This window comes from Micropterus dolomieu, linkage group LG22, assembly GCF_021292245.1.
Source record: "Micropterus dolomieu isolate WLL.071019.BEF.003 ecotype Adirondacks linkage group LG22, ASM2129224v1, whole genome shotgun sequence".
Taxonomy (NCBI): Eukaryota; Metazoa; Chordata; class Actinopteri; order Centrarchiformes; family Centrarchidae; genus Micropterus; species Micropterus dolomieu.
In genome coordinates this window covers 19,731,729-19,741,867 of record NC_060171.1, presented here as the reverse complement: position 1 = coordinate 19,741,867, position 10,139 = coordinate 19,731,729, and the positions used below count along the sequence as shown (strand labels likewise).

The 10,139-nt window shown below is 39.7% G+C and overlaps 1 protein-coding gene and 1 long non-coding RNA gene across 6 annotated transcripts in view; one reads left to right on the top strand and one right to left on the bottom strand.

The window, feature by feature from the left end:
- Positions 1 to 1,217: 1,217 nt before the first annotated feature.
- The window catches only part of shank3a (SH3 and multiple ankyrin repeat domains 3a), a 113,788-nt gene continuing 104,866 nt past the window's right edge, over positions 1,218 to 10,139 (top strand). For 3 of the 5 annotated variants that reach the window (XR_006822688.1, XM_046036419.1, XM_046036421.1), the window contains exon 1: positions 1,219 to 1,328. Coding sequence is in view for 3 of the 5 variants with exons in the window: in XM_046036419.1 (XP_045892375.1) it covers positions 1,242 to 1,328 (87 nt within the window). In the remaining 2 variants the exon portion in view is untranslated. Of the gene's footprint in view, positions 1,329 to 10,139 lie in introns of all 5 variants that reach the window. The other 2 variants (XR_006822689.1, XM_046036420.1) reach the window with 2 other exon arrangements.
- The window catches only part of LOC123961238, a 21,741-nt gene continuing 14,648 nt past the window's right edge, over positions 3,047 to 10,139 (bottom strand). Inside the window, exon 5 of the long non-coding RNA XR_006822690.1 lies at positions 3,047 to 3,898. This is a non-coding gene — a long non-coding RNA (uncharacterized LOC123961238). The remainder of the gene's footprint in view (positions 3,899 to 10,139) is intronic.

Sequence of the window (10,139 nt, the reverse complement as noted above, 5' to 3'; positions counted from 1 at the left end):
TTTATGAATGAGAATTCCTGCATTATTTTCAATTTACAATGAAACTACACAGAGACTGTCGCTCATTGTAGGTGTGATATTGTTCTGAGATGCCAGATTCCACCAAGCATTTGTACAGCGCCTAAACCCTCCTATCAGTGCAATGTTAGTGCAACTGCAGCCACTATGAAATTTGATGTGAGATTTCTGCATAATACACACACATGCACAGGCATACACGCACAGCTGCATGGCACAGGATGAGAGGACGTTTCCAACGGGGAATCCCTCACACACAAAGCTCCCCTTATGGATAATCCGCTAAAAAGAAAAGACATTTAGACCTATCTGGGTAGAAATAAGAACTCTTACTCACATGTGCTTGCATGCACACAGACACACACATACACAAACAAACAAATACAGACATGGAACTTGGGATTTGAAGTAGATTTCCCAGTTGTAAAGAGGGCTCAGCTGAAATTGTTTGTGCTGTTTCTAATTTGAGATGCCGTGTGTGTCTGTGTTTTTGTGTTGATGTGTGAAGATGTACCTTGGCTATTTGTACAAACAATTTGTGGATTTAAATCTAACCATATTTTTAGCAACACTAAGATAGAAAAGCATGAGCATTACTCAATAGTCATAAAGCTCAAGTGTCATGTAACACTTGCTTAAACACGCTGCTGCAGTAACAGAAATTGCACCAGCGCCCTAAAGTATTTTCATTTCTACTAGGTATTTCCACTCTTCCCTTTCTTCTGCCTGTTCTTTTCTTAATTGCCTCTCACATTGAATATCTATATCTTCCCTCTTTTCTATACCCCACCCACTCTCCATCCTATTTTCTGCTTCAGTTTTCCCTCCCTCTGTCTTATGCTTTCTCTCCTCCCTCTATTTTCCCTCCCTCTTCTCTGGCTCTCTCTTTCCCCACCCTCCCTATGTTCTCTCCAGCATCCTGCAAAATCACCCCTTACCATCTCTCCGTCTGTCTATGCATGGACAGGAGTCAGTGTGCGCGTCCGTGCTTGGATGTGTGTTTGTGTCAGTGACCATGTGAGTGTGCATGTGCTACTTTGACAAGACGAGAGGTAGTGAAGAAGAAGGAGAGAGAGAACCAGAGGAGACGAGGCAGAGGATGACTGGAGATGGCCATGTGGATGATGTTTTGGCAATGGGACTGTAGCTGACCTACGAGAGTGTGCGTGTGACGGGGAGTGTGTCCCGTTGTGTGTGTGTGTGTGTGTGTGTGTGTGTGTGAGATGGGATCTGCCCTGGGCAGAGGACAAGCAGCCAGGAGCAGGGAAAGAAAAACTAAAGAAGCCAGGAAGGCCAGACTCAATAGTAAGGTACCCCAATTGCTCTCATCATCTCTTTATTTTCGTTTTATCATTATCTCTGGTGTAAACATGTCTTATTCTTCCTCTGTCTCTCTGTTTTTCATACTTTCTATCTCCAATTATTCGCAAACACTCCCCAACCCATCCGTGTCTACCTGTCTATGCTCTCTCTCTCTCTCCCTCTCTCTAGCTTTCGTTCTGTTGTTATGCTCTGCTGTATGTTGGTTGTGTGAAGAGCTGGTGCAGTCTTGTCTGAAACCCTGACAGAATGCTAATGTTTCTCTCTGCACTGGTTCAGTTGGTTCAATGGTGGACTTGCATCATTGAGTCTGTTTGTTTGTGTGTGTGTGTGTGTGTGTGTGTGTGTGTGTGTGCACTTACTGCCTGATATGTCCAAGGAGGATGTGTGGATGTGTTTGTGTCTAGCTGTGGTCAGTGTGAGTAGTTGTTTTACTTTTGGATCTCTGAGTAAGTAAGGCAAACATATTAGTGTGTGCACGTGTGTCTGTATGTGGCACACCTTCCTGTATGTGTGTCTCCACATGCAGGTGCACGTGTGTATGAAAATGTGCACATGCATGCTCATGCCAGTGTGTCTTTGAAGATCTGCCAGTGGGTCTCTCCAGGACAGAACTTGCCTTGTGGCCTTCACTGTCATCGTAAAGCTCTTCTTGTGTCACATTGCTGTCGTATTGAAGCTCTCTGATGGAGACTGTGCGTGTGTTTTTGTGACAAAGCTGCAGAGAGCTGAAAAGACAGCATAATAGCTTGGGCACAGTGGGTAAACTTGTTAACCTAATTTACTGTCACATACAGTATATTTTCTGAGAGTCTCAGAGCTGTCAGTCTCAGTGAGTGAGGGCTTTGCAGGTGGCAGCTGTCACCGGGACGGCCAGTGGGCAGCTTGACTTGAGCTACTGCACAAATGGGCAGCCTGACCCACTCTTCAAAATATAATTTAGAGTTTAACACTAGGTCCTTTCTGTTGTTTTCTATCTCTGTTTTTAATATGCTTACAAATTCACCTAGTGTAAGTAACAGCCATCGAAACTGATAAAGTGTGATTTGTGTAATTTAGTTTTTGCCCTGGCTCTGTAGAGCTACAGCCTTATTTAACATTCACATATACTTAATTGCACTTCATACAGTGGGCTACTGTTCCCACACTAATGTGTTTGTTTCTTATGTGTGCTACTGCTTTTCTAACATGTGTGTGTAAGTTCCTTTGTGAGAAATTACAGCACTGTACTCGAATGTGTTATACTTTGTCACCACAAGAGTATCCCTCTCACCTTCCCTCAATTTTTCAATTAAACTGAGTATACAGTGTGTGTGTGTGTGTGTGTGTGTGTGCGTGTGTGTGTAAGTGAGAGAGACTGTGATTAGACAGTTTAGAAAGAAAGAATTGATTTTTTGTATTCAGTATGCTCTGAAACCAGGTCATGTAGAAACTATAGCCCAAGGCTGTTCATAATACACCCCAGTGAGGTCTGTGTGGGTCTCTGCTTGGAGGTGCTGATAATATTCATTATTTGTCCTCTGTTTTTGTGATTTAAGTATTCTGTCAGTAGAAGTGCACTAGAAGATAGAAATGTAAAATGGTTAGCTGAGATCAGACAAAGTTAAATTAGGAAGGAGAACACCAGTTTGGTTAAAATGTATTGCTGTAGCCTTAGAAGAACCATTGCTAATGGCAATGACAAGATTAAATCCAATAATTTCCTGGTTTGCCTGCACCAGTCAGTCTCTGACCTCTACAATATAGAGTATGCAGTCACCTCCACATTCTCCCCTCTGTGCATTATGCCTCATACTGTACAGACATTTTTGGGAAAGATGACTTTACAGATAAAGGAAATCCAGCATGAATGACATTTGCAAAATGTGCAGCTGTAATCTAAAGGGACATTTCACTGATCAACACTTTTTTTGACAAGAAATAGAGGTATCATGCATTTTGTATCCATCATCTATCCATACATACATACACACATTTACAGTAACTGAACTGGAAATGGACTTGCTGTTTGGTCTTGATGATGTTACACCTCATTGCACAAGTTCATTTCACAATAAAAAAAACCACATCATATACCTCTCTACAGTACAATAGCCTACCCGGGGACTCATTCTAGGTCAGCCAGTATGAATAGATGACTGTAGAATAGGATGCCAGAGGCATAACTTACAGTCCAGAGTTCTAATAATCATCTGGCTGAATAAATACACTACCCACATGCTCCTGTCTCAGCCTGGAGCTTGCTGGCCGCCCTCTTCTGTTCACTCTTGTAGCCGGTAGGCCTGTTTGCAGCCAATGTTCAAATATAGGGGAAGTTTTTGCTATATTTTCAGCTGTGTTTTGACACACGTTTTACTAGGCTGAGCTCCAATTTGCCTTTGGTGTGTTGAGTTGTGTTTCATCCTCTGGCTCTGTCCTGCTACTGTCTGCCTGCCTGTATCCTGGTGTCAGTTTGTGTGTCTGTCTAAAAGCACATGACTGGACCTGATTCAGCTCTTTCTTTCTTCGGACTCGTTGATTCTGATGACAGCATGCATTCCCCTCATCCTCCCTGATCACCCTGCTTACAAACACACAAAAACACACAGTCATGCATGCATACAAACAAACAAGCAATAGAGCTTTGTTGTCATATTTCATGTGATATGATTTATCTGTAACTTAGACTGCACACTGATTATTAGTCATTACTGAACCCAAATCTTTTATGTATCAAACACCCCATGTAGAAACGATAGCTGTTAAAAAATAAGTTTACACCTACTTCTGGTCAGCTTGCATTCATGGTGGTAAGAATGGTAGCTGTCACTTCACTCACCCAGTGTTTTAGATGAAGACACCAGGAGAGGACTAGTAGGAACGGACAGTCCTGATGGAGTTATTTATTTAGTTTTTAAGTGATCTTCAATTTTTCATGGACTTGATATCAGTGCAGTTAGATCTCAAAGCCAGATCTCAATTGTACTGTGGGAAGAGACAATGTTGGACAAAGCCATGCTGCCAGTGTGGTTAGTAGGGTGGGTGGAATTGGTTGAGCGTACAGCAGAATGTGTTTGGGGGTCTGCAAACAATAAGCCAGTGCTCTGCATGTTGTGTGTGAGCATATTGATGAGTGGGAAAGAGGCCGTGGCTTTGCTGTGCTTTGTTCCCGCATTTAGCCAACCATAGCAGAGCTAGCTCACACTGTCCCGCCTGCCCGGACTGTAGTTCATCAAGAGGAATACCAGATATTATACAGAGCTAAAACATATTATTCCAGTTCTTCTGAAAAGGATTACTCAGGAGGCACCATGCTGCTACGTTCAGAGAGAGCTACCAGGAGCCGGCCCACAGAGGTTAGACACACCACACTACTGCTAAAATGACTCATGTGATCAACAGTAAATGACACAGTGGGACTATGCACTGATTTACATACGTATATATAGAAAGCAGGTTTGTGGAGCAACATTTAGTTACTAGTGCAGCAATTTGCGTGCAAGCTTTAGACTTTCTTCTCATTCAAAGTTTGTGGCTTTGTATTCATAGTACTTTAAGGACACAAGGTCAACCACCTGTGTGTCAAGTCACATGTGCGTTAAGTTTTGATTTCTAAAGCGTCATTTTAGATAAAGTACAGTTCAGACCTCCATTTTGACTCGTATGTGCACTTCATGCCACTGCTGATTTTATTTTTATTTTTTTTACTGTTTTGTGTATGAATCAGACAGATTTTACGTCAGCAGGAAATGACCTGAATCACATGATCATTTAGTGATGACTGCTCCATATAAGAGATATTCCATCAGATCAATTTGTCTTACTTATTGTGTCTCATTTTATATGGTTTGAAAATAGAGATAGCCCACATGATAGGGTAACTATACTGGTATGTGCATGCTGTGTCAGCAGATGGCATGATTCCAGGTAAAGGCTGGCTTTAGGCTAGAATCCAGAGAGGCAGTTTTTGTTTCTCTTTCTTTGTCTGTTTTTCTTGTTTTCTGCTTTCTATTACCCTTCAAAAACATCAGAAAAAACCAGCAACCCCTTAAATAAACAAGACACACAGGAACAAATCTCTGTTAAGGGACTTTGTAAAAAACAAAAAACCTCAATCTGTATAAATCTAAAAACCACAAGGGACACTGGAGGGAGCATGTTATTTAGAACGGGTAGAAGGATTATTATGATAATGACCGTGACTCATGGGAACTAAGCAAACTGTGAGACTGGGCTTTTTTTCTGAATCTTCACCAGATATGTGTAAAATTGAAATGGGTCTTACGCAGAAACATATACGATCAATGATTTGTTAGATGCTGTTGCTATAGTAACATCACCCCCATCACTGAGTGTGTTTTTTTTTTTTACTGCACTCATGCATCATGTATAAAATGTGTTAAATTATGAATCAGTAAGTGCTATTTTGTGTGTGTGTGTAAGTTTGTGTTTGTATGTATGTCTAGTCCTGTAAGTCAGATAAATTTCATCCTCAAGCTCCAGTGCTTTTTTCATGTGGTCTCTCTTAAGCTTAAGAGTGTATCAAATTACTCAGAGATTTATTTTGCTGCTATACAGTAAAGGTTGAAGATTCCCCTCACAGAAAATCCTATTCCCTGGGATCAAGTCCTACATCAAGTCATATTTTACATTGTACAGTATATTGGTCTTTTTGTAGCTGAGGGCATTACATTTTAAGCCTGTTAGGTATTGATATTGGAGATTACTTACGCTTTGCTTTCTCAGACAAGCATACTGTGGGAGGTCCAAACAGACATAGATAGACATAATAGCGCACAGCTAAAAAACACAAAGAAACTCCAGCCTGTTTTAACAGGCGTGAAGTGGTATGCAGCAGCTCTATGTCTCTTAGGGGTGTCTAAACACCAACATTAAACCAAGAAGGTTAATGAATATGTTCTTTTAATGGAGAGCTTTAAATCCACCAGCAAGATATAATGTTAAACATACACTCTGCCTCTGTTTGTGTGTGGTACTGTAGATTTCAAAACATTTTATCAGAAAATGTGTAAACAAGGTCTTTTAAAGGAATACATATGATATCTCCACGGCACTCACAAGCATACTCCGTAAATAGGGTAGTATTTATCTATGTGTAGCTAATATTGACTTGATATTGCAATCAATTAAGCTCCACAATACATAACATCACATTTTGTATTGAATACATCACAATACATCAGTACACCCCTACTGAGCAGTAGTATTCTCTGTAGTATTGGTAGTGTGTAATTGTCTGGTATGTTGAGCCAGGCAGTGAATTGATGTTTGTTTGAGTAATGAAGGCAGATCGTGGTCACGTAGCTAATGACTGCACTTCTATCATGCTATCCATGGAGCCTGAAAAACCAGAGTTCACAACACTAGTCCATTTTAACAGTAACACAGCACAGTGTCTAAACACTGGAATATGCACGGTTACAGTATATACAGGCTAACCTGATATCTTCAGCTCTTGTACAATCTAAGACAACAGCCCTGAAAGAAATACATTCAGTTTTTGTTGATTGATTTAGCTCTAAATAATACAGTCCAGTGCAACACTACCACAAATTATGGCCCCAAAAATGTTACGACAGAGTGAAATTAACGAGGTGAAGTATGTAAGCAATGAATAGCTTCACAAAGTTTTTATTCATAGCAGGCTGTTGCATTAGACTGCATTTTAGATAAAATATTGTCTGCGCTTATTGTCTGCCAATGATAGCTTGATGACAGATATAACAACACACTGACATCATAAGTAATATATTGAATTGTTCCCTGCAGTATTTTTTTTAAAATTACGTAGTCACTTTCTGGACGTTGCTTTCTACAAAAAGTATATGTTTTTAAACAAGGCACTAGCATCTGTAGAAGAAAGAGCCCAAGCAGCTGCCCAGGTGTTTGCTGAGATGTAGACACTAAAGAGAGTTTACATTGTAGTCATTTTTTGGTGATGATCAGATGAGTTCAAGAGTAACATTTTGCTGATTTGCTAAGTAGTATTTTTCCACTTTTATTTACTATTATTTTGCGCACAAAATGTTTAATCATTTAAATCTCGTCCGCTCCTGTTTTAATGGATCATGGTTGTAATTTGTCATGGAATGCAATTTCAGTTCAATGAGTACTTAGTGAATTATTAATTCTCTGAAGACTCGAACATTAGTTCAAATACAAACACATACCCTGTTAAACTTGCCATTTTACAAGTTTATCCTAGATTACCCAAAGTTTAAGATGCTGGTGCTTTCTGTACAGCCATTGTATCAGACAGCCAGTCAGGGTCCTGTTGGACTCAGAGCCATTATTTTGCTATAATAAGATTGGCTCGCAGTCAGAGACCGTACAATGTCAGCAAGAATGAACACTGAAAATGTCTATGTACTGTAACAGAATTTCAAATCATCCAAAAATAGCTGTTTGCCAGTGTGTGGTGACTCTTACTGATGTATCCATAAAAGACACATTTAATTGGACTTTGGTGCTGGGCTGGTGTTTCAGGAACTAAGTCTTACCTAAACCTGGGATGGACTTCATAGAAGAAGAAAAAAAAGTCTGACTCTAGGATTTCTAATCAAATAGACGTGCCTTTGACTGTTTTGTAATAAAAATACATTTTGCCTACTGTAATGTAAAATCTAGTAAATTACAGTATTACACAGTAGCTCTACTGTGTATTACTGTAGTAGTATGTTTCTGTCAAATTAGTATCTCTGTATTTGCTTATGGTTTCAAGAAAAACCAATATCACATGAGATAAGAAAGACTAGAGCTGTAAATAGAGTGCTGCTCTACTCTCCTGTAGTTTCTTGTCATTACCCTTTTTTCTCTTCTTCTGTCATGTCTTGGCACTAACCTTCTCCACTCCTTACCCTCACGTGACCCCATTTTCTTGTGTTTCTGCCACACTATGTCACTGTGTTGCATTTTTAATAAGAACATGCATCTAGAAGGTCATACTCTGCAAAAAGTCCATGAATTATAGAATAAACTGATAAATAAAACTAGGTAAGCCATTTGCCTGTTTTTCCCCTTCTGGTGAGAAGAAGTTTATAACGAGGAGCCTCTGTTTTGACAAAGAACCTTGATTCAAATAGAAGATGCAGTAGACCAATGACCACTTCATGATACAGTCTCTACTCTTACTGTTTGCTTTGAGGTTTTGCTTCAAAGCAAACCTTGAAGTGCATCTTAGTATGCTGAGTGAATAGACTGCACGCTTCCATTTATCTCATCGTCAAGTCCATATTTATACATTATCAAAAAGACCCATTTTCATGAACTATACAATACTGCGTCAGAGTTACTGTGCAACTAGTTTGCCATCGTCATCTTTTAAGAACTGTGCTTGCCTTGTTTGTCCTGTTACTAATATATCTACATGTTATCTATCATACCTTCCCTTCCCTCAATGTCACATGTTTTTTTTCCCCCTCATGACTCACCCTCGCACTACTTACCAAAGCAGCAAGCCTACATTTGTTGTGTTATAGAATATGCCTCATATTCCAGATTGAATATAGAATCCAGAACTTTTTAGTCTTCATCTCAACATGCACTTCTCTTAGGCAAAATATTCTAATGTGTGTTGTTATGTATTGTGATACTACAGAACATTCATTTAAATTCATTATGTCACTTCATTTGAAGTGATTTTTGACAAACGTTTACTTTCGATGAAACACTCTAAAAACAGAACAAACAACTGCACTTTTGTTGATAAGAAAGATGTGTTTGCTGTACTTCTAACAGGATTTATTAAATAAACAACTCTGCTACATCCCAAGTTTCATTGGGCTGATTGGTTATAGGTTCATCCAATTGTGTCCAGAAGCCTTTGGGTTTGTGCCTATAACAGTGGTATGTGAATGTAGCCAGAGTCTGCATGCATCTAATAGGGAATTTTGTCTCTCTCGATTTGTGTGGCTAATTAAAATGCATTGCCCCTGCAGCAGGAAGACCTCTGTACAAAGCATCTGGGAGAAGGTGGTCAAGGCCTCCCCACTCTCACTCCAGCCTTTATATAAGTGATTGTCAACAAAGCACAGAGAACAGGAACACTCTGTGCCAGATAAGGGTATTTGTGTTTGCTGACGTGACTACACACAAGAATAGGCACTTTTAATGTGTGACTGATTGTTGATGCCAGAATCTGTAGTAAGAGCACCTCTGTTTCATACAATGAAACGTCGTCAGCTAATGCTTTTGGTAGTATTGAAATGACATGACACTGAGTGTCTGATTATTGTAATTTGGAAAATTACATTGTATACAGTGGGTACGGAAAGTATTCAGACCCCTTTAAATTTTTCACTCTTTGTTTCATTGCAGCCATTTTCCAAAAATCAAAAAAGTTCATTTTATTTCTCAGTAATGTACACTCAGCACCCCATCTTGACAGAAAAAAACAGAAATGTAGAAATTTTTACACATTTATTAAAAAAGAAAAACTGAAATATCACATGGTCATAAGTATTCAGACCCTTTGCCGTGACACTCATATTTAACTCAGGTGCTGTCTATTTCTTCTGATCATCCTTGAGATGGTTCTACACCTTCATTTGAGTCCAGCTGTGCTTGATTATACTGATTGGACTTGATTAGGAAAGCCACACACCTGTCTATATAAGACCTTACAGCTCACAGTGCATGTCAGAGCAAATGAGAATCATGAGGTCAAAGGAACTGCCTGAAGAGCTCAGAGACAGAATTGTGGCAAGGCACAGATCTGGCCAAGGTTACAAAAAAATTTCTGCTGCACTTAAGGTTCCTAAGAGCACAGTGGCCTCCATAATCCTCAAATGGAAGAAGTTTGG